Source organism: Mus musculus, chromosome 17 (assembly GCF_000001635.26).
Source record: "Mus musculus strain C57BL/6J chromosome 17, GRCm38.p6 C57BL/6J".
Classification (NCBI taxonomy): domain Eukaryota; kingdom Metazoa; phylum Chordata; class Mammalia; order Rodentia; family Muridae; genus Mus; species Mus musculus.
This window is the reverse complement of record NC_000083.6, coordinates 27,077,328-27,104,981: the sequence shown is the minus strand read 5'-3', so window position 1 is coordinate 27,104,981 and position 27,654 is coordinate 27,077,328. Positions and strand designations below refer to the sequence as shown.

Genomic DNA, 27,654 nt, shown 5'->3' with positions numbered 1-27,654 from the left:
GACCTTAGGCGACCTTAGGGTACAGGAGGTCATGACCCACAGGTTAAAAACCTCTGGTCCAGATGGAGCTAACAGGCAAGGTTAGCCCAGGGAGAGGAGGCTGGGTCAAATCAAATTCAAGGGCCGTGTGGCTCAGACAAAGAATGCTTGCTTTGTGTGAGCAGGGCTCTGGGTTCCATGCCCAGCATCACCGTAAGAGAGAGAGATACACAGAGAGAATTACAACATATCCAATTCAAGTCAAATCAATCTGAGCAAGGGGGGGGGGTCAAAGATTGGGGTGCAACGAGGTAGTCTCAAAGAGGAGGTGGGTGCAGATGACACGGGTCACCTTGTCGTAAGGGATCTGCAGTAGGTCCAGCATGACCTTGTGGGCGTCCATGTTCTTCAGCAACCTTTGTTGCTTCTTCCTCATCTGCTCCCCCACCCCACACATCTTGTTCAGCCTCTCCAGGATCTGCAGAGGAGAGGGTATGGATGGGAGCTTATGCCTCCTCCTCAGGGTCCCCTCCCCATCTCTCCCCTGGCCAGTTGCAGCCACACCCGTATCCCACTGGGACCAGAGAGGGGAAAGAGATGGCTGCTGAATCAGGCCGTCCAGGCAAATCAGCGAGGGACTAAAGTCCCATCCCGACCATAAAGTGGAATCTCATTAAACCCCTTCAGCTTTAAAATAACTCTGTCAGGGCCTCAGTGGGGCTGTTTGGGAGATGCTTGGCCAGTGAGAGGCCTGACTGAGTCAGGTCTAAGCCAGTCGCAGAACACCCCTCACCCCCTGCCACTCATGCAGGACACCTCTCACCCGCAGGACAGCCCCCACCCCGGCCACTCACGCCTTTCACAATCTGGTAGTTCTCGCTGCTCTTCTCCCCGTGTGGCTGCAGAAATCCCTCCTCGTCCGAGGGTCTCTGAGGACACAGAAGACAGTGTCATCCATGCACCCTCAATTGGGGCACCCTGTTTGGCTCCCAGAAGCCGGCTCACCTCCTTCTTATCCTTGGTGGCGCCTGCCTCAACCTCCTCGCCCTTGACGCTGCCTTTCTTGTCCACCCACAGCTCTGACTTCTCCACCATCGTCCGCAGTCGGTCCAGCTCTGACTTGATCACCTTGTAGTTCTCCACATCCTGGGCTGAGATCAGCAACTGGACCTGTGCGGGGGTGGGGTAATGGGCTCAAGGAGGCGCACGTCCCCAGATCTGTAGTCATTCGGGGATTGGCAGTGCCCTCCCTGGACCAGAACCCCCACCCCCCACCCGATGTCACTCAGTATTTACAGCCCCTTCCTCCAGGAAGCCCTCCCTGTACACCAGCCCTGAGTCAACACATAACCCAGCTGCAGTCTCAGACTCATGGTGCACTCTGCCACCTGATTGGTCCACTCAGATGCCAAACAGGCACAGAAAGCATGGGAGGGACACTGGACTCTGAGGGAAGGAGCGACCTGAACTCTAAGGAGTAGGGCCTACATGTAGTGCCTCCTTCCTCTCCCCCTCCTCCCCTCTTTCTTCTTCCCTCCTCCCCCTCCTCCTCTTCTCCCTCTCCCTCCCCCTCCCTCCTCCCCTCTCCCTACTTCCTCTCATTGCCTAGGCCTTGTGTCCTCCTCTCACAGGGGGCTGTGAGTGGTGTCACATACTGAGGGAGCTGGGGGAATTCTGGGGAACCAATGCAAGGTGGTGTCAAAAACCAGCACATTGTGGGCACTTGCTAAATACCAGCCCTGATCATCAGGCATCTCACAGGAAGCTGTCAAAGAGACATGATGCCACAGTGAAGACACCCAGTGAGTGAGCCTGTAGGCCACACCTGGTTCAGAATGGTGAGCAAAGGTCGTGCATAGCTGACCACTCTCAAGCATCGCCCACAGTGCAAGAAATGAGTCAGGCCAGGAGGGTGGCAAAGGCAGCAGAGACTAGATCCCTGCCCTGCCCCACCCCCACCCCCAATAAGAAAGGCCTAAGTGAGGCCCAACATCCCTGTCAAGCTGTGAGAGACTAGATCCCCGTATGCCCGGGGCTCCAAGCAGGCCCAAGGCTGTGGGCCCCTCTCACCTGCTTGAAAGTGTGCATGGCTTCCTGGCGCTGGCTGAAGTGTTTGAAGAGCAGCTGCAGCGCACCGGAGACAAGAGACGGGTAGTCGTGCATGGTCAGGTGCAGCAGCACTCGCAGGAACATGCGGCCACCTTCATCGTCCACCTCCAGCATGCTGCTGGTCTTCCTGCCAGCACGGGTGGGCACAAGCGAAAGCCGTGAATGAGGGAGGGCAACTGCACCCAGGGTCCCACTGTGCAGGGAACCACTGCCCCAGATAGTCCTCAGCCGCCAAGCCCCGATGCAGGACCCCTTCATGTGGGATGGGAAGACGCTTGTTCCACAGTGAGGGAACCACGGAGCCTGAGGGCTGTCACCAGTAAAAACCAGACGCATTCACAGCAGCTCCGGTTTGTTAGTGGAAATTGTGAAATGCCATTTACACTTGCCACTAGCTGGAGTCGGGGTGCTAATTACACCCACCCTGCAGCTGCCATCTAATGTGCTAATAAAGAGCCCCATTTGTAGCAGGTTACTTCCGATGTATTTTCTTCAGGGGTTTGATAGCTATTTCAATGCACGGTTTCCCTGTGAGTTTGTGGGCTTTGTCTTACAGGATTTATTCAGTACTTCTCTGTTCTGGTTTATTCTTGAGACAATATCTCATGTAGCCCAAATCGGCCTCGAACTCTCAATGCAGCAAATGACCAGGTACCCTTGAACTCTGACCTTTCTGCCTCCCTCCAGTGCTGGGAGTAGCAGGTGGCCTCTGAGGTTCTGGAGAATCGAACCCAGGACTCATGAATGCTAGATAAGCTGTCTGCTGCCAACTAACCTACATCCCCACTGACCTACACCCCCAGCCCTCCCCAATGTCAAAATTCACAATGGGGTTCTGAGGAGAGACCCCCTGGGTGTGCTAGACACCCAGGAAAGCTGGACACTCCATGGCAGAGAAGAATCTTCCCCTCGGGCACAGAGGGCTGGTGGGGGAGGGACACCATACTACCACCCTCCTCTTCCATGTCTCCTGCTGTGAGACAGGGAACAGTTGCCAGGTCAGCTGCCCCAGCTCTGCTGAGCACAGAGGCACAGCTGCCCTGCACAAAGGTGGGGCAGGAGGAGGAGCATCTGGATTTACTCTCTACTATGAGGGCTGGGCAAGACAGGAAGGGCCAGTGCATGCGCTTGGTGAGGGGCTTCCGGGCGACACAGTGGAGGGCACGGCCAGCCTTCAGCCTTAGGAAACTCAGGTTGTCCAAAGACAGGGTGTGAGCCTTATGTTGACAGCCTGCCCCCAAACCCGGCCTCACCCTACTCCAAACATGGCCTCTGCCTGCTCTCCGATGCGGTCCAGATTCATGGTGGCAGCTGTGGGGAAGCAAGAGTGACAGAGAGATGGGGTAGCCAGAGACTCAAGCAGAGGATGCCCCAGCAAGCCCTCACCTGCCCGGCCTTTGTGAGGACACAGAGCCTCCAGGCTGAGAGCAGGGCAGGGAGCTCAGAAGCTCAGGAAGCTAGGCCCTGGCCAGCTCCTGGTAGGATGTGAGTTTACCCCAGCCCTGGCTTCCCTATGGACCCCATTCCCTGTTGAGGAAGGGTCCCCGCCCTGCTCCTCATGGTGGTGACCAGGGAGACAACAGACATGCTTTTTGGGCGTGGAAAGGACAGGTTAGGGCAGTGGAGTGGTGGCAGTAGATGCTAGGGGTCAAGGCTTACTGGAGGAATCAAAGGCAGGTGCCGTGCCGTCCGCCCCGCTGTCCTGCATGGGAAACACCTCCACAAACTCCTTCTTGAAGACCGACAACAGGTAGGAGATGCGGTAGTCTAAGCGTACGTTCAGGATGAACTAGACAAACAGAGGTGATGTGAAGAACAGTCTCCATCAGGAGCCCTGCTGCTCCAAGATGGGTGAAGGAACCCTTAAATGGGCTCTAGCATCCAGCCACTCAGGATGCTCCAAGGCATTGGAACAAAACAGAACAGTCAGTCCTCTCCCCCCCCCCCCCCCCCCCGGCTCCTGGCCCAGTGATGGTGGCTGGTGCTCCTCTCAGCATAGGCAGTGAGCCCTGCATCTGTGGTTGCCCACCTCCCCCCAACACACCCAGGCTAGACAGTAACAGGAAACGCATAGACTTCCCAGGTCAGCAGGCCAACCTGTCTTTATAGCTACCCTGCCAACAGCCCTCTCCGGGAAGGAAAACTGAGGTGCCTAGAGCCAGAGTTTAGGGACGCCCATAACTAACCTTTATCTTCACAGGACAAAAGTCTCACCTCTGACTTCCCCGTGGTAACTCTGTCACCCTCATGCCCTCTGGACCAATCCCTCTTCAGGATTCCCCCTCCCCCACTAATCCCTCTCCAGGAAGCCGCATGTCTGTGTAGGGCTCTGGTCCCTCCCCCAAGGAGTGTCAGTGGTGCTGCTCCAAGAACCATGAAGGTTGAGCTAGAGAATCTGGCAAAGCCCTGTGACCTTGTGACACCTGTCTTGGGACCTCCCACCCACCTGTCCAACACCTTGCAGCATCTCCAGGATCTCCAGCTGTGACCCTGTGACCCTCCCCGACCCCATACCTCCCACCCACCTGCCCAGCACCTGCAGAATCTCCAGCTGTGACCCCCCCACCCCACCCCAGGACCTCCCACCCATCTGCCCAGCACCTGCAGGATCTCCAAGATCTTTAGCTCTGACCCTAAGATCACCCACCCTGGACCTCCCACCCACCTGCCCAGCACCTGCAGGATCTCAAGCTGTGACCCTGTGACCCCAGCCCTGGAACCTCCTACCCACCTGCCCAGCACCTGCAGGATCTCGAGCTGTGACCCTGTGACCCCAGCCCCAGGACCTCCTACCCACCTGCCCAGCATCTGCAGGATCTCCAAGATCTTCAGCTCTGACCCTAAGATCACCCACCCTGGACCTCCCACCCACCTGCCCAGCACCTGCAGGATCTCGAGCTGTGACCCTGTGACCCCAGCCCCAGGACCTCCTACCCACCTGCCCAGCACCTGCAGGATCTCGAGCTGTGACTCTGTGACCCCGACCCTGGAACCTCCCACCCAGCTGACCAGCACCTGCAGTATCCCAGGATCTCAGCTGTGACCCTGTGACCCCCACCCCCACCCCGGGACCTCCCACCCACCTGACCAGCACCTGCAGAATCTCCAGGATCTTCAGTTTGGTCTCCATCACCACAGTGTGCTCATTGTCCTCAAATTTGCTTCTGTCTAGCTGCTCAGGGACACCCACTCCAGCAGGCAGGCTGGAGGCACCAAATACAGACTGCTTGCGGCTCAGCACCATGGTGGACATCATGTGCCCCACCCCCTGGATGGACCTCCGCACATTCTTGCCTGTGGGTCACAGAAGTGGAGTCACTGAGAGATGCGCACCAGGGGTTCCCAATCTCTGACCTCTGTGAGGCTTGCTGAGAAGGAACAGGGCTAACTCAGGCAGCTTTGCGGGGTGGGAGGGTACAAGCTGGGGGTGGGGTGGGGGGGCGAGCTTTATGCCAAGACTGGGAAAACAACGGACCAAAGGCAAAGCGGGCAGGGAGTGTGGAGAGAGGTGCACATCCTCTGTGGGTAGGCTCTCCAGAATCTGAGGGAAGCTGAATAAGGGATGGAGGGGACCCTGTGCCAGCAATGCTGAAATCAGGGGCCAGACCCCAGCTCAGTTTGGAAGAGCATGGCTTCTTGGGTATCAGGGAGGACTGGAGCCTGACAGCCCTTATCCTTTAAGACAAGCCAGACTCGAGGGCTTCCCAGCCCCTGAGCTACTAGGTTGGAGGGGGCTGAGGCGGGGCCAGGAAGGAACTGAGGAGGGGCCAAGCCTCACCACCAGGCTCCTCATAGGCCTGCAGCATGGCTGCCGGTGCCTGGATGCAGTCTATGATGCCCAGTAGCGTGCGTGTGAGCCTCAGCAGCTCGCTGAAGCTGTAGAACCCGAAGTAGATGAGATTGTGCGCCAGGCTCACCACCTGCAAAGGGGGTGGGCCCAAGGGAAGTGAGTGGGTGGGGCTGACCTACGCAGAGGTGTGGCTGTGAAGGGTGACTGGAGCTGGTAGTGGGATGTGTACGGATGGCACGCATGTGCGCCCTGCTTGGTTTTTGAGGGGGTGGGGGGTGGGGGTGGGACACCAACACATAGAGTTGCAGCTTTGCGGAGTTAGACCAATGTACTTGGTGGGGCCCTAGGTCATGATTGTTCAGGGGGAGACTGAGGCTCTGTTGGGGTCCAAATAGGGCAGAGAAAACCAGGATGAAGGCAGGACCCTGGTTGATGGGTTCAGTGGATTCAGCCAAGTACTGAACCGGGGGAAACTGTCCATTGGGGGAGATCTTAGCTATCTCAAGGATAACTGGGCTGAAGGCACCAGAAAAAGGGGATCATGGATCCTACAATCCATCCCTGACCGACAAGGTCGGGTGGGGAGGTAGGGAGGGGCAGGACCATGGCCCCACTCCCCTCCAGCCCCAAGGATCCACAGCCCACCTCAAAGGTGAGTATGTTCTTCTCGTCGTTGGCAAAGGGCACGGCCTCGCTGACCACGTTGTTGAGGTAATCTTCTACGAACTCCATGGTGCTGGCAAACTTGTTTTTTTTGTCATCTCTCGACGCGTTGAGATTGGAATCATAGCTAAAAATGGAAGCAGGAGGCATGAGGGTCCCCATGCCCCGCCCCGCCCCACCCCACCCCCGCCCCACATTGACTAGCCTCCCACCCTCCAGACTCTCACTCTTTAATGGTGATGGCCGTGGGGATCTCTGTCCAGAGGCGGGCAAACTTGACAGGGGTCACCAGCTCCTGAGGGTCGCGGTCCACGTGCACATGTAGCATCAGATGGCAGAATGAGGCGCGGAGGTCAAAGGGCAGCATCTCGTCAGCCATGCACAGGAAAAGCAGCTCGACACCCAGCTGCTTGGAGATCTCATCAATGGCCAAGTACTGGCGGTCCAGGCACATGCGGGCAAACAGCTTCAACTGGTACCTGTAGGTAGCCCTGAGTCAGAGGCAGCAGGTAACCGGCATGGCCCTGGTGAGGACCAACGCTTCACAGAGAGGATGTGACCCCTCCTGGTAAAGGAGGGTAGATGTTTTCTGGCTGGGCTGGGACAGGTCCTTACAGGAAGCAGGTAGCTGGGAGAGAGGGAAGAGCCAGCTGGTGAAAGGCGTGAGGCTCAGATGAGAGCGATAACAGAGGCTTCTCTGTGAGTGACGTCATGTCTCTCCCTCCTCCACACACTTCAGGGTTACCCATCAGGGTCCTGGAGCCAGGCCACCCTGGGTAGGAACGGTGGCTTAGCCCTGAAACACCAGGCAAGCTCTTCCACTCCATGCTGGTTCCCCAGCTTTGCAGGAGACAGTGTGACCTACTTCCCAGGGTTGCTATGAGGTGTGAGAGAGCTACCTGGAGCACAGCTGTGGTTAGCAAGAGCCTTCTATACAACCCATATAGGACATGTCTCAGCCAGGTGTGGTCACCCACACCCATAATCCCAGCCCTTAGAAGAATGAGGCAGGGGGAGCACCTTGATTTCAAGACTAGCCTGGGCTAAAGTGTGAGAGGCTGCCTCAAAATCAAATAAGCTGGGCAGTGGTGGCATAATCCTTCAATCCCAGCACTCAGGAGGCAGAGGCAGGTGGATCCCTATGAGTTCAAGGCCAGCCTGGTCTACACAGTGGGTTCCAGGACAGCCAGGGCTACACAGAGAAACCCTGTCTCAAACAAACAAACAAACAAAAAAAAAAAAACAAAAACAAACAAAAATCAAAAAACACAAAACCAAACTAAATCAAAACAAAAATAAGAAGTCAGAACAAAACAGAAAACAACTGAGGCCAGCTGTGATGACCCCTGCTGAGGCCACAGCACTGCCGTGACTTAGCAGGCGACTTAGCAGGTGGCCTAGTCTACACAGTGAGATTTTTTTTATATATACTTTTTATTAGGTATTTTCCTCATTTACATTTCCAATGCTATCCCAAAAGTCCCCCATACCCTCCCACCCACTCCCACTTTTTGGCCCTGGTGTTCCCCTGTACTGGGCATATAAAGTTTACAAGTCCAATGGGCCTCTCTTTCCAGTGATGGCTGACTAGGTCATCTTTTGATACATATGCAACTAGAGTCAAGAGCTCCGGGGTACTGGTTAGTTCATAATGTTGTCCCACCTATAGGGTTGCAGATCCCTTTAGCTCCTTGGGTACTTTCTCTAGCTCCTCCATTGGGGGCCCTGTGATCCATCCAATAGCTGACTGTGAGCATCCACTTCTGTGTTTGCTAGGCCCCCACAGTGAGATCTTATCTCAAAAAAAGGGAAGGGGCTGGAGAGAAGGCTCAGTGCTTCAGAATACCAGCTGCTCTTCCAGAGCACCCAGGTTCAAGTCCGAGCACCCACATGATGGCTCACACTGTAACTCCAGTCCCAGGGCATCTGATGCCCTCTTCTGGCCTCTACAGGCAGCGGGCATGCACATGGCGCATCTCTCTCTCTCTCTCCATGTATATATATATAATGTAAAACATCCACACGGGGAAAAAAATAAAAAGTAGACAAGAGTCAGTCAAATGGCTCAGCCAGTAAAGGGCGTTTGCCGCCAAAGCCCTGGGAACCACACCACCACCGTGGGGGGGAAAAAAAATCAACCCTGAGTCATGGCACATACATGGCCATACAAATACATGCACACATGTGTGCACACACAAATACACACATACATGTGCATATACACACACACACTCTCTCTCTCACAAACACACACACACACACACACACACACACGAACACACACGAACACACACGCAAGTATGAGGACAAGGAGCAGGAGGCTGTTGACAACGGTGGGACTCTAGGGGAGGTGGGGAGTGGTCGGGGGCACCTGTAGTAGCTGAGCACGTTCTCATCGTGTGCGTTGCCAGCCCTCGCCTCCTGGGCCAGCTGCCTCACGCTCTTCTCGTGGTGCTCATTGTTCCTGTCCGTCCATGTGAGCCACACCTCCTCCTCTGAGTACTCGATGCTGAGGTACTCGTGAGACTGAGCCATCTCCTTCACTGGCCGCAGCCTGCAGGTGGCAGCAATGTCAGGAGATTGTCCCAGTGCTCCGAGTCTCACTATGGACACACACACACACACACACACACACACACACACACCCCCGGTAGGAGGAGCACAGCCCAGGTCTCTAAGCTGCTGTACTTCCCAGAATGAGGCTGTGGCTCATTTCCCACTCAGTGTCCCCAACCCTCCATCCACCCCACCCCACCCCACTCTTAAAGCTGGGCACTACAGGCACTGCGCACACACCTACAAATAAAAAGAAAGTCAGGACTAACCCGAGCCGCAGCAGGATGGGGCTGCTACTCACTCAGTCTGGATAAGAATGTCACTGTTCTTAGGGTCCAGCACACATTTGCAAATCAGCTCTTGGGTGACAGGGATGGCGATACGGTTGGACACGCACAGGTCGGAGAGGTAGTCCAGGAATCTGGTGAATCAATAGGGCCAGCAACAGACTCAGAAGCTGCCGCAAGCCAGAAGCTTCACCCACCCTCCTTCCCAGATGTCCAGGGGGCAGCAGCTCCTGACACCCCCGTGGGACAGGGCCAAGAGATGGAGTCAGGGGTCAGAGCAGGCACCGGCTCAGTCGCCAGCAGAGGGCTTGGGGCTCACCATGGAATGGGAATTTGCATCTCTTATGGCTACACTGAGCCACATACACACACACACCCCCAAGCACTGGAAAGGAAGCGATACACCATGCAGTTAACAAGCAGCATCAGAAACCCAGCACAGTAGCGCACGCCTTTAATCCTAGCACTCTGGAGGCAGAGGCAGGGGTATCTGTGAATTCGAGGCCAGCCTGGTCTACAAAGTGAGTTTCAGGACAGCCAGGGTTGCACAGTGAGACCCTGTCTCAAAACAAAGCCAGCACCAGAGGCTGGAAGGGGGCAGAGGGCAGGCAGAGAGTGTGCAGCGGGCACCTGGGCTCCCTGTTCTTGCGCACGAGACTGACAAAGGTCTCCACCTCCGTCTTGGTGATGTGTTTCTCTAGAAGCTTCCGGTTGTTGTGCAGCAGGGCAGTGATGGTGTCTTCAGCCAGGATGTCATAGCCAATCTGTGACTGCATCATCCCAAACTGCTTGGCTATGTGCTCCTGGGGGGGAGAGGGGAGCAGGGGGGGGGGGGATGTCACGGGATGGGCCATGGAGCCTTGACCCCAGGTCAGGACCAACACAGTACTAACTGAACCTGGTGATGCTGCTGCCTTCATTCCCGGTCTGTCTCCTATGGAGCTGAGATGACATCTGATCCTCCTGCCCCCTACTTTGAGAATGCTGAGATTACAGGCCATTACCACCCAGGCCCTGTTTAGCTGGCACTTGGGAAAGAACCTAGGGGGTGTCTGTGCATGCTAGGCAAGCAATCTACCAACTGAGTCACATCCCTAGCCTGCCTTGCCTGTCTCCTCTGCGGAGGCTCAGACTCTCACTTGCCTCTCCCCACCTGACCTCTTAGCCTCTGGAGCCATCCTGCAATTCAGGAACACCAGACCCATCTTTGTGACTGGACTGAAAGGGTCCCCAAGCAACAGTGAGCCTGCAGGATAAGGTACCCCCACGATGTTAGCAATCATCTACATGGCTAAGGCTATACCCTAACCAGATGGTCTTGTAGTCTATTGTAGGACCTGGGGTGAGATCCTGGGATGCTTCACTCTGACCCCGTCCCAGTCACTCATCTGTTTAAACCTAGAACACAGGTCGGTGCCCAGAGACAGACTTGGGGGGGGGTCACTAAACCCCATTAAATATCTTTCTTACTAATGAGGCCACATTGAATAAGTGTCTGTCTGTCTGTCTCTCTCTCTTCCCTTCCCTCCCTCTCCCTCTCCTTCCCCCAGCTTTTCACCACTATTGGTGTCTTTAATAATAGAATAGGCGGTTGAACCAAGCATTTCTTCCAGTTAGAGAACTGGACAGAATCTGAGCCAAAGAGGGGTACAGTTAAGGCCATGAGGCCAGGCTTCCGTCCCGTGTTCAGTTATTTTGTGGGCCCAGGAGAGGAGTTTACACTGGAGAGAAAGCAGCCTTGAAAAGCTCACTTCAGGGGGAGATGCAAATGCAGCCGCCAGGGCTAAAGGGCGGCGGCTTTACCTTACACCGATTCCCTTACACAGATTCTAAGCTGTGATCCGGCCCTACCAGGGCCTTGCCTGCTTAGCAAGACTGGCTAAATGGTATAAAATAAATAGTGAAACCTTGGTTCAAAAGTGACGAATTTTACACTAGGAGGTGGCACACACCTTTAATCCCAGCACTCGGGAGGCAGAGACAGGTGGATCTCTCTGTAGTTTGCATAGCGAGTTCCAGGCCAGCCTGGTCTACACCGTGAGACACTCTCAATTCAATGAACCAGAAGAAGATGAGGAGAAAGATGCAGTATTTTAAGATAGTAACACCAGAGCCTAGGGCAGGCTCTGTGCACCCCAGAAATCAGTCCCACCATCTGGTGCCCTCCTGTACTTGGTGCCAGGCTGCCCTCTGTGCCCACAGGGACCCTGCTGAGGAGAAAAGACAGGGCTCACGCCCAGCAGGGACTGCGCAGTGCCCACCTGATTCTTGCGGTAGTCCTCCTGAGAATGCCGCAACACCCGGTAGCAGAGACGGAACATGTACTGGTAGGGGGCGTTCTTCTGGTCAGACAGTTCCTCCAGCCGCACTAGTGGTCCTTCACCCCCCTTGTCACGGAATGGAGCCTTCAGGATGCCAAAGATCTGAGGGGTGTAGAGAGTAAGAGGGACTCTCCCGTCCTGCTGTACCCCTCGTCGTCCCAGGAGTCCTGACCCTAACTCCAGAGCTTCCCTTCACAGAAGCCCGGAGCTGTCTTACTCAGCAGGATCCCAGCCTCTGTGGGCTTCAGGGTCCTCCCTCCATAATGAAGTCCACAGTTCTCCCGCAGGAGGAGTCAAAATGAGGTGAATCCTGCCGGGTACTTAAGGAAGTGCCTGGCACGTGGTCATGGCTCAGATACATTTTCCTCCAATGCTTGGGACAGCACCTCGGCCCCTGCCTTGCTTGCATGCTTGCTGCAACTGCTCTATTCCTGATCTACATCCTTGGCTCCTCATTGGTAGGTTCTCATGTGCTCTACAGTGGACCCAAATCCCTACCTCTACCAATGGCTGGATCTAGGCAAGGACTCTACCCCTGATCCACACCCTGAGCCCCACATTGATCAATTCTAGCATCTATGATTGAGCCATGTTCCCAGACCCCTGATAGAAAATTCTAGGCAGGCATCTACCAGTGATCCATGCCCCTAGCTCTTTACTGATGTATTCTAGGCAGGTACTCTAACCTAGCCATGCCCCAGACCATGCCTGGAGGATTCCAGGAAGGTTATCTCCCACTGAGCCACACCCCCTCCACTACACCTTCAATAAGAGGCCTGAACCCCATTAGAGAACCATGAGCCCCACTGGAGAGCCATGAGCCCCGCTGGAGAGCCATGAGCCCCACTGGAGAGCCATGAACACTGCGGGAGAGCCATGAGTCCCACTGGAGAGCCATGAGCCCCACTGGAGAGCTATGAACACTGCAGGAGAGCCATGAGCCCCGCTGGAGAGCCATGAACACCGCGGGAGAGCCATGAGCCCCACTGGAGAGCCATGAGCCCCACTGGAGAGCCATGAACACTGTGGGAGAGCCATGAGTCCCGCTGGAGAGCCATGAGTCCCTCTGGAGAGCCATGAGCCCCACTGGAGAGCTATGAACACTGCAGGAGAGCCATGAGCCCCGCTGGGGAGCCATGAGCCCCACTGGAGAGCCATGAACACCGCGGGAGAGCCATGAGCCCCACTGGAGAGCCATGAACACTGCGGGAGAGCCATGAGTCCCGCTGGAGAGCCATGAGCCCCACTGGAGAGCTATGAACACTGCAGGAGAGCCATGAGCCCCACTGGAGAGCTATAAGCCCCTGAAGAGCACACACACCTGCTTAAGTATGTTCTGCTCCCGCATCAGCTTCTGCCGCTCCCGGTTGGGCTTGGTGACCATGATGTCCAGGACATTCTGCCCATTGTTGGGAACATCGCTGACAAAAAACACCAAGTCCTCCAACAGCTGGATGACAAACCTGGCGAAGGGTAACACCAGAAGCATGAAGAACTGAGGGGCCAGCTCCCAGGGGGCCTGCCAGCATGTGCTCACATAGGCAGGCAGACTCACTCTGACCCTGCCAGCCTGCCCTCCCTGGACTCCACACTGCCCACAACTCCATCCCTATCCCAGTGCACCTGCGGTCGTTCTGGCTGATGAAGCCTTCGTTGAGTTTCTCCACGGCGCTGGCCAGCATGGAGCTGGCGTCGTTGGCAAAGTCCAGGTCGCGGATCTCCGACACAGGAACCGACACAATGGCAAAGGCCTCTTTGTCCTCCTTGGTGGGGCATGTGCCCAACTGCAGAGACAAGGGTCAGCGGGATGCCAGGGCCATGATGCAGCCTAGGCCCCAGCCCCACATATAGCACAAGGGCTCTCACCATGAGCCGGATAGGCCGTTCCTCCTCCACGTCGATGGGCGCGTTGGTACTCTGGATCCAGGTGTTGGTGCAGAGGTGCCGCAGCCGCACGTAGGAGTTCCTAGGTGAGAGGACACAGCCGGTGAGCGACGGTGCCACACACCGCGGCTGCTTTCTGCTCACCACTCCCCATAGCATCCTCTTCCTCTGCACCCCACACCTCCACAGTATGGGTACCAAGAATGGGGGCCCCGCCTCTACTGCTATGCTCTGAGGCACACAGACCTTGGTGCACCCTTAAACTAATGCTCGCTGGTGTACATGGGGCGAGAATGCACCCGGACAAAGCAAGCCCCAAGAGTGTCAGGTAAGAGACCAGGGGCTAAGAGTTCATGAATTCCCAGGAATCCTAGTGACAGACACTTGATTTACAGATGACAGACCAAGGCAGTGAGGTCTTATGGCTAGAAGACACTAAGGCTAGGATGACACAAAATTCTGTTTTGAGTTATGCACGTGTGTGTGTGTGTGTGTGTGTGTGTGTGTGTGTGTGTGTGTGAGAGAGAGAGAGAGAGAGAGGGAGAGAGAGAGAGAGAGAGAGCATGCGCGTGCATGTGTGTGTACCTGCATGTTCCCACGTGTTCACAGGTATACAGAGATTTGAGTGCATGTATGTGCTCATGGCTGGGGGCTGGCATTGGGTCACTTCCTCCATTGCCCTCCACCTTGTATAGAGAGGCAGGGTCTCTGTTGAACTAGGAACTTAACACACTGCAGCGTCTAGTTAGCCATGCTGGCCACAAAAGTTCCCAGTCTCTGCCCCATGCTGGGCGGCAGGCCCCCCCCTCCCACCTGGCTTTCGAGTGCGTTCTGAAACATCCAGACAGATGTTCATCCTTGGACAGAAAATGGTTCATTTGCAGAATCATCTTCGCAACCCTGTTATATTTCCTTTCCTTTATTTCTTTCTACGTAAAGACAAAGTCTCCTGAAGGCCTGGCTGGCTTCACATTCACTACGCAGTGGAGGATAACCTCCACCTCCTGCGTGCTGGAATTGCAGGCATGAGCCACCTCCCTGGCTTACATACTGATAGATATGGAACCCAGACCTTTGTGCCTGAAGCCCAAGCACTCTACCAAGCAAGCTGCAGCTCTAGGTGTGATATCCTACATTCTTGGGTTGGCGGGACCTTACAGGCATAGGACTCTGACCTCCCCAGCCAGTGTCTGGGTTCTCCAGGCCGCCTGGCTGAGAACAAACGTTCACGCCTTGTGCCTGAGCACCTAGCTGGGCCGGGCCAAGAGGCTGAGAAACATCTGTATAATAAGCACAGGGCAGACCTGGGGGCAGCCCACGGAGCTGGTCCTGCACACAGGCCAGCTGGGAATGGATCTCAAAACTGAGGCTCCCAGGGGCCCCAGAGACAAATGGCCTCAGGCAGGCGGCACACACCCACCGGGGCACGAAGGAGTCGGTTTTCTGCAGCGTGGTGGGGTCCAGCTCGAAGAGAGACGCGATGTCATTCCCATGTGGCACAGCCACCAGACGGTACTTGATCTTCTCGCCTGCGTTCCTGCGGCCAGTGCGGCCCTGGGCCCCCTGGGATGAGGCCACCATGTCAGACTAGGTCCAGTCCTTCCTTTCAGGCCCCAGAGCAGCCTTCTCCCTCCACTCTACCTATTTCCCAGGTTCCTTGGCCTCCCTTCCGGTCTCCACACCACTTCCTCCCCATCCTCTCAAGCCCCTTGGCCCTGCTCCTTACCAGTCCAGCTGCCTTAGGATCTGAGACATCACCCTTGTAGCTGGGGTTTTCCTAAACAGGTGTACAAGGTGAGGGGTGGTTACCAGACACTATCAGCACACACACACACACACACACACCAACCAAACACAGGGTCACCCCAGAAGGTATTTTCCAACAAGGTGTCTACCCCAGTCCACATGACTCCCAGGAGAACTGTACAGGGGAGCCCACCATGGTCCCTTCTTTATAGGCCCATGCATGAGCAAGCATACACGAGTGAGCTGCGTCCCCTGCACACACAGATGCCCCATGCACCGCCCCACTCACCTCAGCGGCCAGATAGTTGCCCGTGGCCAGGTGCTTGAACCTGTACAGACCGTTCCAGTGTCCGGCTCCCCCGCGGCAGGGGTCGTGGTGGACCACCTGGGGGCACGCAAGATTGAGGAGGAGAAGAAAGACCCCAGGAGGCCTGTGGGGGTCAAAGTGCCCGGGTCCTCCCTGGCCATTTGGCTATAGAGGGTTCTCTAGGATGCTGGGAGAGGGGGTTGGTGGAGGGATGGTGGTGGTGGTGGGGCACTGTTCTCACCTCCACCTCCCAGAGTGCGTTGGAGCTGGTGGCCGAGGTGGCGGACTGGCGGAGCGTGGTCCGCAGGAACACCTGCAGCTTGCCCCTGTACTCATCACAGGTCAGGAACTTCTCCTGCTCCGCGTGGAACAGTCGCACCACGTCTCCCTGAGGGTGGGTGGGGTTAGAACATGGAGTCAGATGTTCACAGATATACCTTTAGGCACAGGGACCCTGATCCCTCAGACGTGGCCGGCAGCACTCCTGTTGCTTATCCAGGAAGGTGAGCAGAGAGGGAGAAACTTCTGGCCACAGGACAGCAGGGTGCTGTGATAGCCCTCTATGCCAGCTTCCCAAATTCCAACCTGCCTGGCACCTCCCACCCTTACCAACTTCCAAGCCCCTCTAATAACCAAGTCCAGGAAGGTGGCATGGACTCTCCTTCCCCCTCCTCCTCCTCCTCCTTCTTCTTCTTTTTTTTAACATTCTCTCTCTCTTCTTTTTTAAGATTTATTTATTTTATGTATATGAGTACACTGTAGCTGTCTTCAGACACATCAGAAGAGGGAATCAGATCCCATTACAGATGGTTGTGAGCCACCATGTGGTTGCTGGGAATTGAACTCAGGATCTCTGGAAGAACAGTGGACATGGCACAGAGCTGAGCCTGAGGGCTGGTTTTATTTGTGCTGAAATGCGCCACAGGGAGGCTTTGGGGGGGGGGGGGATGGGGAGTTCTGACTGATGCTGGGACAATATGAAGGCCTAGTGGACAGAGAGGGGAAGCACTTGAACAACACAGTCTGCTGGGCAGAGCTGGGACCATCAGAGGGACAAGGGAGGCAGACCCCTGGAACCACAACCAGGAAAAAGCAAACTGTGTGCCTGCGGCTTCTGGGCAGGATGGCCCCCCCTCAAGGAACCTGCTTTGAGGCCCAGCATCCTCAGGGATCCCCAGACTAATCCAACTGGAGTGCCTCACACTCTACCCTACCCCTAACCTGCCTCTCCACCAGAAACTTGGGTTTTAGGCTTCATAAACATCCCCTGCCTCAATATGTATTCACTGCAGGTGTAGCAAGCTGCCCTCCCCCAGCCCTTCCTCCTCTCCCAAGTGCACATACTGGCCTGTCGCCTGTTGGGGACAGAGAAGAGGCCCTGACCCCTGACGGCAGGCAGGAGCAGCCTCTCCCTGCCAAAGCTCAGGGCACAACGTGGGGCCCACAGAACAAAAACTAGAGACAGGAAAGGCTGCTCAAGGGATCTGGGCACCCTGAGGTGGAGGACTGGGCAGGGAGGACTCCGAAGAAGAAAATGAGGCAGAAGAGACAGCGGGGACACGTTGGGACGTGCTGGAGGTAGAGGGAAGCTGAAGGGGTTACACAGCTGAGGTGGTCATTTCCCGGAAGAGGAAGGGGCCTGAGGGGGAGGGGCTCCGGACTTACCCCCTTCAGCACCTCCTCCAGGTGGTCCCGGAACTGCATGAATAAGTTGATCTTCCAGCTGGTGTTGCAGTTGACAGAGTTGACCTGCGGGGGGCAGCAGGCTGGTGGCACGGCTGGCAGAGCCAGTTGCCTACTGTGGACAGTGCTGAAGACCAAGGAGGGGAAGGGCGAAAGGGGAAGCCATCCCAGCTTCCTGTCGTAGGTGGCTCAGGGTGCTCCCCGCAGCCAAGGTTAGGCCAGACCCTTGTGGCAGCCAGAGAGTGGGGCAAAGATGAAATCAAACACACCCACCCCCAGGTCAGGGGCAAGGTTGGGAAACAGTGAGGCTCAGGGTCCCGGAACATTTGAGGGAGGGGCACCCACACAGCCAGGGGTCTGTGACCAGCCCTCAGCCCCAGGACCTGCCCCACACACCCCCAACCCCACTCACCTCTTTGCAGCCAGCATTATCACTAAGCTCATAGTTGCTGGCATGTAAGGGCTGCCCGGCATTGACAGGATTCAGGATCACCTTGTCCCCCACGACCACCTTTGGGGGACAGACGGGCCATGGTAAGGTGAGAACAGAGGCACATTTCCTTCCAGGGTCTTCTTCCTCTGCTCTGTGTCCCTTCTAAGAAAAGACTAGAACCTCTGGAGTATGGTCCACACCTCCGCCCGGGCCCCTCTGTGCTCACATTATCCCCATTGCTCCGAAGCTTCCAGAAGGGCTGGATGAAGAGCCAGGAGCCCTCATTGCCCGTAGCATCCAGCGTCACCCGCATGGCATTCTTCTCCAGCAGGGCTGGCAGCCGCTTGTTCACAGTTAAGTATTTGTTGCTCTTCATATGCAGAAGCTAAGGCACAGGTGGGGCTGGAGTGAGGTCACCAGGCCTGAGAGGCCAGGCCCTTGGGGAGGAGAAGGACACTGGGCCCTTGGTCACACAGGGTATCAGACATATTATCACAGGAGGATACACGGCATCACAAACAGTCACAAGCACGCACACCTTGTCACAGGGGAGCAGTCAGTCTCAACACTGCACACCAGGTCTGGGTGCAGCTCAGCGGGAGACGACCTGCCAAGCATGCACAGGTTCTGGCTCATCCTGCACCTCCACGAAGAAACACAAATTATGCACACCTTAGCTCCTGTCATCTTGTCCCCAAACATAGTCCAGGATGACCCGAGACTTCTCACCCTCCTCCCCACACTTCCTGAGCGAGCGCTGGGATCACAGGCGAGTACCACCTGGCCTATTTATGAGATGCTAGGGATAAGCCCAGTGCTTTGCATACACCAGGCAAGCACTCTACCCATTAAACTACATCCCCAGCCCTGATTAATCAAACACAGAATCTTCCAACAATCCCCAGGGGCAAGGGTTAAAGCCTTAGGTGGGCTAAGAAGCTTTGCCCTGGAAAGTTGACTCCATAGATAATGCTGGTGGGCTGCTAGGGTTCAGAAGCTTCTAGTCAGAGGATGGACTATCTCCGAGAAGCATCTCTGAGGTGGCAGGGGAACGGACCCACTAAAGCCCTAAGCACGCCACATGTCTCCTTCCTGAAAGACTTAAGATTGCTCTTATTAAAGCAACAATTATGCTTCTGAAGATGCCTGTCTGCCTTCATTCCCACATCACCTCCATCAAACCTGATCTAGCAAATGCTATCACTAGCTGGCTTTAAGATTTATTTTCACTTTATGTGTATAAAGGTTTTTCTTGCATGGATGTATGGCCACTGTGTGCATGCAGTACCCACAGCAGCCAGAAGGGGGCAGTGGATCCCCTGGAACTTGAGTTACAGATACTTGTAAGCAGTTCTATGTGAGCTGCTGGAAGGGTCCTTTGAAAGAGCAGCAAGTGCTCTTAGGCACGGAGCCATCTCTCCAGTCCCTGCTGGGTGGCTTACAAATGAGTAAATGAGGCATAGGGAGTTAAGGAATTTGTCTGAGGTCACAGCACTTTAGGAATGGCAGGGCCACACTGAGATGAGACCCTAGCTACGTATGAGCTTATGACCCCTAAGCTAAAAACACTCCCCTGGGCACAATACCAAAGTGCAGTCAGAGATACAAACACCACACACACACACACACACACACACACACACACACACAGGTGAGCACACCCATACACATATATACATGCATACCCAGACACACACATACATGTACATGCACACCCAGACACATACACACGACATGTACACATACACACACACATATACATACACACACACAAATAGCATGCATACACACTCACACATGCACACACACATACATACATTCATGCACACATACACACATACACGCACATGCACACCCACAGACACATATACACACATGTACACATACACAGACACACACATAGCATACATACACACGCACACACATACATGCACACGGACATACACAGACACATGCACATACGCATGCACACATACACACATGCATGCACATGCACACGAACACACACACACAAAGGTAGGGAGTGGCGCTCTGCGCCAAGGCCACACCTGAATCACGCTGCCGTACTTCACCACGTCCCCGTGCACCTTCTTGTTCTCTGTGTCATTTTGCTTCTGCTCCATCTGGGCTGCGTGCTGCAGACACACGGGGCAGGGAAGGCTCAGAAGCTGCTCCTCTCAGAGGGAGATGCCTTTATGTACACGCTAAATGCGTGTGCATGCACGCGCGCACTCACACACACACTGAGGCTCACATTCACCTTGGACCCGTCTCAAGTGCTGCAACCAGGAGGCCCTTCATGGGGTGACAAAATCCCTCCCACTAAAGCAATGGCCTAGAAGCAGAGAGCAGCCAGTGGCCTGACCTGTCGGGCACGGTCCCACAGGACCCTGAGCCTCATGCCTCTGACACATCCAGCTACCTAAAACCTGAACGTGCTCCCTACCCCACCCCATCCCACCCCGTTCTCCAGGATACCTCCACTTCAGGCTAAGCAGGGCAAAGGCCACTTCCCACTCCTTCCTTGACCCCTCCAGAGAGTCCCTTCCCTTCCTTGATGCTGCACCAGCTCAGGTGGCCTCAGGGTTGAGCGCCATTACCTCTCAGGGGAGTCTCATAATCTGCCATCCACCCAGGACCTCCCCGAGGGGAGGCCTCCTCCATCAGACAAGCACACCCTGAGCACAGTGGTCCCCCTGTGCTTCCTGCCCCTCAGTGCTAAAACCAGGCCAGGGAGGGCTACAGTGGCTGCCGCAGGGCCTTGCATTTGCCACACGTCCCTCCACAAAGCTACAGTGTGGGGCTCTGACCCTGTGGCTCAGATGTGAGCCATCAGCTCAGCCTGAGGAATGGCCCCACCCTGGGACCAGAGCTTGGGCAGCCCTTCCAGGCCTCCCTCCATGGACAGGTCACAGCTACAGGGAGGGATCCACCCAGACCCTATATTAGTCCCACAACCACAGGACAAGGGGCTCAGAGGCACACACAAGCTGCTGACCCTAGTCCAAGTTTCCCATGGCCAATGTCAAGACCGGGGCTAGACCTGAGCGTTGTTAGGAGAAACTCAGGATGTGAGCTGAGTCTCCACTCACAGGAGCCCGTGCCCCTTCATCACCAGGCCCAGTACCTCAGCTGTATACATGTAACCAAGAAACACAAGAGACATCAAAGACCTAGGGATTGCCTTAGCTGGACTCCAGACTCACTGTGTGAGCTGACCAGTCCTGTTGAGGAGCTCTGAGCTCCAGGTCTATAAAGCAAATGGGACCTAAGGCTAGACCCACGGCTCTCAAATTAGGTTCCCTGGAGACATACCTCCAGGAGTCACTCGAAAGCCTGAGTGGCTGTCTGGGTAGCTCATATCTAATCGTTGAGTCATGTGCCCTGACTCAGGGCAGGAAGGACTTGCACAGACTCTAGGTGCCTAGATGGGCACTTCTCTTCCTGTTTGTCCTGACTCATGGCCCTTTACAGCAGCCGCACCGCTCAGTGTTTTTGAGACTCTCCTCGCATGCACGAGGCCTGCAGTAGCCCTGACGAGCAGAGGCCCTACTGTGCAGCCGCATGCATACCTGCAGCTTCTGCAGCAATACCACATCAGCAATCTTCTCTTTGTCCTGTTTAGTCTGCTTGGCTTTCCAGTACTGTTTCTGTGCAGAGTAGCGGTTCATGGGGCACACTTTGAAGAGGCAATCTGGGTGGGATAGGAAGAGATAAGGGCCCAGTCAGAGCTCAGAGCTTCCTGACAGAACCCCGGTGCCTCCACCTCTCCCAGCCTCCTGCCCACTAGGTAGAACAGGACAGAAGAGGGTAGAAGCTGATGCCTCAGGGGCTGAAGAGATGGCTCAGTGCTTAGGATCCTTGACTGAGCAGTCATGTGGCAATGTAACCCAGCATCCATGTAACAAACGGAGGCAGGGGGGCATCCACACAACACTGTTACCCCAGCCCCGAGGGGAATGGAAGAGTGGGGCTTAGGCCTTTCAGCTTCGCTGAAGCAGAAGCTCCTGGAACACACACACACATACACACACACACACCACACACACACACACACACACACACACACACACACACACTGGGGTCTCAGGAAACAGGGTAGGAAGAGAAGGTGTCACGTGGGGGAGGACAGACGCCCTTCTCCCTCTAGCAAGGTGACCACAGGTTCTTGGCCTCACTCTGCAGATGTGAGTTCACACCTGCCTCATTCCTTAACAGACCTCCCCACTTCCCCGGTTTGTCTTCATCTCTTGGATGACTCAGATATCTAACAGTAAGGCTAGATCATCCCCGAAGGCCAGACTGTTTTCCTAACACAGCCTGCTCAGTTTCTCCCTCCGCCCTACGGACAGATACCAGCACTACCGGCTCCCTCGAGACCCTGGCTCAGCAAGCTCTGCCTCTCAGCCTCTGGATTCCAGTCAGGACAAACTCACGGTCCAGAAACACAAACTGCTACTGAAATTTTCATTTTGACCAAGAAGCAAAATACCTGTCATTCCTGTAAGAAATCTTACTAGGATACATCCCAAAGGCATGATCCAAGTTATGTATTCTTTCCCTAAGTCATCCTTCCTATATTCACCAACTGCTACTGATGCCAGGCTCCTGGGATTCTTTGACAGATGAATCCGTTGACTGGAGGAATGCAAGTGTACTCAGAAGTATGCCTCACTGACCTCAGGTCTTTTGTAACCTAAGAAAATTGATAATCAAATATAACCACGACATATGACAAAAGTTCAGTTATTTACTATAAACCTAACCATATTATCATAGTCTAAGTAACTTTCACATAAAGATCATATTTGCACCATGAGAGTGCTTAGGGCTTCATAAGAATTATTAATTATTCATTTTTCTCATTTTTATAATTACTAACATCTCTCTAAGTGAGCTTAAGCTATTTACATTTGATTAATTATTGGAATATTTACATTTTATCTTGGTATTTTTCATTTTTCGGTTCTTTCTGAGATTGAAACTTTCATTTTCTTTTCCTATCCATCACTTCGTGGCATTTTTGAGTATAGGGCTGACTTTTAATTTCTGAATGTTACTACTGACCTTGTAATGTAGGTGTGTGACGTTAAACTTTAACTGGTATGGTCTATATGCAGCTTCCTTATTTGAGAAATGATTACACAATCCACTGTGCTACCATATCAGAAATAAATCTCTAAATGTAGACACACTGGGGGAGGGGGGAAGCTTGTCACTTTTGTAAGCCCAAACTTCACAAAAAAAAACGGTATCCTGAATTTCTGTTTAAGCCAAAGGAGGCCTCAGTTGGAAAAGCCTAAAGTCTGATGGAAAGGAAGAACGCTCTCCAGGGGCTGTGTGTGTGAGCAGGTGTGAGCACCCCAAGGTCTGAAAGAGCGAGCAGCCTGTGCACTGTGAGCACCCCAACATGGGAAGAGCCTCGGCCTCAGGGAAGCAGCTGATCATCAGACCACAAACTCTGGGGGCGCCAGGAGATTTTTACCAGGAAAGCGCGGGGCATGGGGGCAGGGAACATGAAGAAGTCACAAGGACAGGACCCTCCTCCTAGAGTCCCACCATGTTCTCCCTAAGGTCATGTCCCTCTCGAGGTCAGAGCTGGCTATCAGGCCCTGGGAATCTAAAACAGATATGTTCTCCCATCAGCCTATGGGGTTCAGAGGTCCCGAACTATTGAGGGGAGAAGTAGAGAAAGGCTAGTTTCATGGAGGAGGGGGAGGGGAGAGGAAGGGGGAGAGGAGGAAAAGAAAGAGGGGGAGGGGGAGAGGAGGAGGAAGAAGAGGAAGGAGGGGGAGGAGGGGAGGAGGAAAGAGGGGGATGGGAAGAGGGGGAGAGGGAGGAGGAGGGAAGAGGGGATAGAAGGCTGGGGAGGAGGGAAGAGGGAGAGAAGGAAGGAGGAGGAGAAGGAGAAGGGAAGAGGGGGAGGGGGGAGGAGGGGGAGGAGGAGAAGGGAAGAGGGGGAGGGAGGAGGAGGAGGAAGAGGGGAGGGGGAGGGGGAAGTGGAAGGGAAGAAGGAGGAGAAGGAGGAGGAAGGGGAGGAGGGAGGGGCAAGCAGCAATTCCTTAAGCAAAGAAGACTTCAGGGCCCCATACCAAGCCCACCTCTCTCCCACCCCCAGCATGCAGGCAGCCCTTCTACTAAGATGCACCCCACATATAGGAGCGCTCACCCCTCAGGACACAGCTGTATGTCTGTCCTCCTACTTCCCAGGTCCTGAGTTTCCACCTCACCCCCAGGCCCTCTGCTGTCAAGGTTGGTGGTAAACACCTCTCCTCAGTTATTCCCCAGCCTCCCGCTGTCTACCCAACTTAGTTTTGTAAGACTTCATTTTAAATTATGTGTGTGGTGGGGGGGGGGGTGTACACATGTGGGTACAGGTACCTGAGGCCAGAAGAGGCTGTCAGCTCCCCAGGAGCTGCAGTTACAGGCAACTGTGAGCTGCCTGACACAGGAACTGAACTCTGATCCTCCACAAGAGAGGTGTGCCCGGGCCCCTTACACTCAACTCTGAAGGCAGGCTGGCCCCATGGAAGGAACGTCACATGTCACTGAAGAGTCAGACCTTGGATGGACAGGAACCATCTTCACACCCGAGAGAGGAGGAGGATGTGAGACACCTTCCTGCCCCGGTCCTGAATCTTCCTGGAAACTCCCAGAACATGTCAGATCCATCTGCTTGCCCTGCAGAGACCCTCCCTTAGCCCTAGCCACACACGGTGTCTGTGAGGTCTTATGGGATAGCAGTATCTTGCGCTGTGCAATGTGCTTTGGCCAAAGGCAGCTGTGTCAGATCTCTAGGATCCAGAACCTTCTCCACAAACTTCAGGGACGAAGGGAGACAGGAAGTGGGCAAGGAAGCCAAGAACTCACATATCACAGGCCAGGAGGAAAAGCTGAGGAGTTTCCTGGAGACCCAGGGCAAGAGCTGCCACAGAAGCCCAGTCACTGACTGCGAGAAGCCCGGGCAGGGCTGGGCATGGGGATCAGATGGGAGAGCGCTTTCACGGCATGCATGAAAGTTCCGGGTTCCATCGACACAGCCCTCAGGAAGTGGAAGATGAGAGGCCACGGGGACTCTAGCTATCTGTGCCACCCCCAGGGTGAGTGACAAGCACTAGAGGTGGTCACAGACACCCCTCAGATGAGAAACCTCCCAGGCACTACAGGTCTCAGCAGGTCTCAGAGAAAACCTAGAAATACACTTTTCTGTGATGTCTCTTAGTACTGGGATGGAACCCAGAGCCTCACATCCTCAGCCCTAGAGATTAGCATATTTTAGACATTTATTTTCATATATATACACACACACACACACATACATGCATGCCACATGGTTGGAACACTGGATACCCTAATGATGGCGTTAGGGGCAACGGGTGTTAGAATCTCAACTCAGATCCTCTGCAAAAGGCAGCAAGCCCACCCCCAACCACTGAGCCATCTCTGCAGCTGCAGAATGAGTAGGTTTTAAAGGTGCTTAGCTGGGGGCTGAAGAGGTGGCTCGAGGGCTGAGAACACTTGTTGCTCTTGCAGAGGACCTGGTTTTGACTCCCACCCCCTCACATGGTGACCTGGTGGCTTGCAATTATTGATAACTCCAGTTCCAGGGGATTCAAAAACAGTAATAATAAAATATATATTAAAAAGAGCAAGCCGGGCATGGTGGCGCACGCCTTTAATCCCAGCACTCAGGAGGCAGAGGCAGGTGGATTTCTGAGTTCAAGGCCAGCCTGGTCTACAGAATGAGTTCCAGGACAGTCAGGGCTATACAGAGAAACCCTGTCTCGAAAAACCAAAAAAAAAAACAAAAACAAAAACAAAACAAACAAACAAAAAAAAAAAACCAAAAAAAAAAAACAAAGGGAAAAAAAAAGTCACATTGTCACATCTGAAGACACAGGGAAGCCACACTCCAGGAAGGAAGGGGGCTGCAGGTGACACTGTTACTGTCCAGCCTATGTAATAAACCATACAGAGGGAAGGGGGAGGGAGGGAAGGAGGGGGGAGGGAGGGAAAGAGGGGAGGAAAAGGGAGGGGAGGGGAGGGGAGGGCCCGGCTGAAGCAGTGCACAGTGGGGCCCTGATACCAGCAGCTGGTAGGTTGAGGCAGGAAGGCTGCTGCCAAGCTGGAGGGAAGCCTGGGCTGAACAGTGAGTTCAAGACCAGCTAGGGATTAGGCCCTGTCTGGAAACAAACAGACAGAACCAGAATGAAGCTGGGGGCGGGGCGGGAGTGGAGAGAGAGACAGACAGAGACAAAGACAGAGAAACAGAGACAGACAGATACACAGAGGTTGATTTCCTGACACTCAACATACACACAACATGTATGCACCTTGAGGACTTTACCCCAGCTGTCCAGACCAGGCAGGAAAGGACACACCGTTTCCACTGACAGGAATTTCCTAAAAGGCCAGAGTCACAGACACTAAAAGCAGGAGGAGGAGGTGGGTAACAGAACAATGGCTGCACAAGGACCTCAGAACACCACAGAGATGAACGCTGGATAACGGTGAGGACAGGTGGGAATGAAAGGTCGGGAGTTCAAGGCCACCCTGACCTTCTCAGTGTGTGTGTGTGTGTGTGTGTGTGTGAGTGAGAGAGAGAGGGGGGGATCTTTCTTTTTCTTTAAGAGATTTGTTTTTTTACTGTTAATCGTGGTATGGACCTGTGCACAAGACCGTGGGTGCCTTCAGAGGCTAGGAGAGACTTGCAGGCCCCTGGAGCTGAAATCACACCATGTTGACTCCCCAGTGTGGGTGCTAGAAAGCCAAATCCGGCCCTTTGTAGAGCAGCCAGTGCTCTTAACTGCATAGCCGTCTCTCCAACCCCAGCGAGGAAGAGTGTTTTGTTAAGTATATTTCACCACAATTAAAAATAAGTAATTTTTTCTAAATAATTAAAACCATGGAATTTTAAAAAACACTAATATTCACATCATTTTCCAAGATATGGGACACATTTTTAAAAAGGAATTTTTAAATGAAAAAGAGAAAACAGAGCCTGGAGAGATGGCTCGGCAGTTATGAGCTCTGGCTGCTCTTGCGGGGACTCTAGGACTGAGTCTCAATCTGGAACTCCAGCTCCGGGTGCTCTGGCGCCCTCTTCTGGCCTCCAAGGGGACTGCACACACATAGTGCACAGACATGCATGGAGTTTTGCCTCATAGACAAAAGCAAAGCCATAGAAGCACACACTTAAATCCCAGCACGTGGCAGGAGAGGCCCGTGGCTCTCTGTGAGTTAAAGCCAGCCTGGTTTACATAGAAAGTTCCAGGCCAGCCAAGACTACATAATGAGATTCTGTCTCATAAAAATTAAGTAAATAAGCCAATAACAGTAGTAATAAAGTAAATATTTAAGAGGAGAGGATGAACTTGTAGGAGTTGAACCCAGGGTCTCACAAATGTCAGGCAAGCAGCTATGCAGCCGTGGAATTCTGGGAGCTGGCCCGGTGTGTCAGGGCTTCGACACAATCGTGAGGACCTGGGTTCAATCCTCGGTACCCACAGTCAGGGGCAGCAGCAGGCGCCTGTAACCCCAGCTGTGAGGAGGAGACAGCGTGAGCCTCGGGATGTGCCAGCCATCCAGACTAGCTAAGTCGATTACCTCCAGACTCAGTGAGACCCTGCCTCAGAAACCAAGGTGGAGAGCAGTTAAGGATGACACCCAGTATTGACCTGTGGGCTCCCCGAGTGCATGCACATACAGACACTTTAAAACGCTCAGCCTCACTAGACATCTGGAATACAGACCAAAGCACTGTGCTCGCAGCCACTGCACGAACACCAATGGCCTCCTAGCAAGGAGTGATGGAGATGGGCTATGCACAGAGGCCTCCGTGGCCAACGGAAAGCCAGCTGTCCACAAACCGCCCATAGTGGACACAACACAATATC

At 54.4% G+C, this 27,654-nt stretch overlaps 1 protein-coding gene, 1 long non-coding RNA gene and 1 other non-coding gene across 4 annotated transcripts in view; 1 reads left to right on the top strand and 2 right to left on the bottom strand.

The window, feature by feature from the left end:
• Itpr3 (inositol 1,4,5-triphosphate receptor 3) overlaps positions 1 to 27,654 on the bottom strand; it is a 65,222-nt gene that overhangs the window by 17,242 nt on the left and 20,326 nt on the right. For both annotated transcript variants that reach the window (XM_006523712.4, NM_080553.3), the window contains exons 3-28: positions 21,331 to 21,452; positions 19,807 to 19,893; positions 17,985 to 18,143; positions 17,738 to 17,836; positions 17,308 to 17,391; positions 15,884 to 16,030; positions 15,625 to 15,720; positions 15,316 to 15,366; positions 15,010 to 15,152; positions 13,572 to 13,671; positions 13,329 to 13,489; positions 13,027 to 13,168; positions 11,646 to 11,807; positions 10,015 to 10,187; positions 9,399 to 9,518; positions 8,913 to 9,095; positions 6,769 to 7,020; positions 6,524 to 6,668; positions 5,867 to 6,008; positions 5,183 to 5,382; positions 3,748 to 3,877; positions 3,342 to 3,399; positions 2,050 to 2,215; positions 985 to 1,149; positions 834 to 908; positions 332 to 457 (exon numbers count right to left, since the gene is read on the bottom strand). In XM_006523712.4, coding sequence (XP_006523775.1) covers positions 332 to 457; positions 834 to 908; positions 985 to 1,149; positions 2,050 to 2,215; positions 3,342 to 3,399; positions 3,748 to 3,877; positions 5,183 to 5,382; positions 5,867 to 6,008; positions 6,524 to 6,668; positions 6,769 to 7,020; positions 8,913 to 9,095; positions 9,399 to 9,518; positions 10,015 to 10,187; positions 11,646 to 11,807; positions 13,027 to 13,168; positions 13,329 to 13,489; positions 13,572 to 13,671; positions 15,010 to 15,152; positions 15,316 to 15,366; positions 15,625 to 15,720; positions 15,884 to 16,030; positions 17,308 to 17,391; positions 17,738 to 17,836; positions 17,985 to 18,143; positions 19,807 to 19,893; positions 21,331 to 21,452 — 3,488 coding nt within the window. The remainder of the gene's footprint in view (positions 1 to 331; positions 458 to 833; positions 909 to 984; positions 1,150 to 2,049; positions 2,216 to 3,341; positions 3,400 to 3,747; positions 3,878 to 5,182; positions 5,383 to 5,866; positions 6,009 to 6,523; positions 6,669 to 6,768; positions 7,021 to 8,912; positions 9,096 to 9,398; positions 9,519 to 10,014; positions 10,188 to 11,645; positions 11,808 to 13,026; positions 13,169 to 13,328; positions 13,490 to 13,571; positions 13,672 to 15,009; positions 15,153 to 15,315; positions 15,367 to 15,624; positions 15,721 to 15,883; positions 16,031 to 17,307; positions 17,392 to 17,737; positions 17,837 to 17,984; positions 18,144 to 19,806; positions 19,894 to 21,330; positions 21,453 to 27,654) is intronic.
• Itpr3os (inositol 1,4,5-triphosphate receptor 3, opposite strand) lies at positions 3,532 to 5,328 on the top strand. The gene is made up of 2 exons (NR_168269.1): positions 3,532 to 3,838; positions 4,828 to 5,328. It is a non-coding gene; the product is annotated as an inositol 1,4,5-triphosphate receptor 3, opposite strand (long non-coding RNA).
• On the bottom strand, positions 13,671 to 13,737 carry Mir7677 (microRNA 7677). Its single transcript, NR_106142.1, has one exon. It is a non-coding gene; the product is annotated as a microRNA 7677 (primary transcript).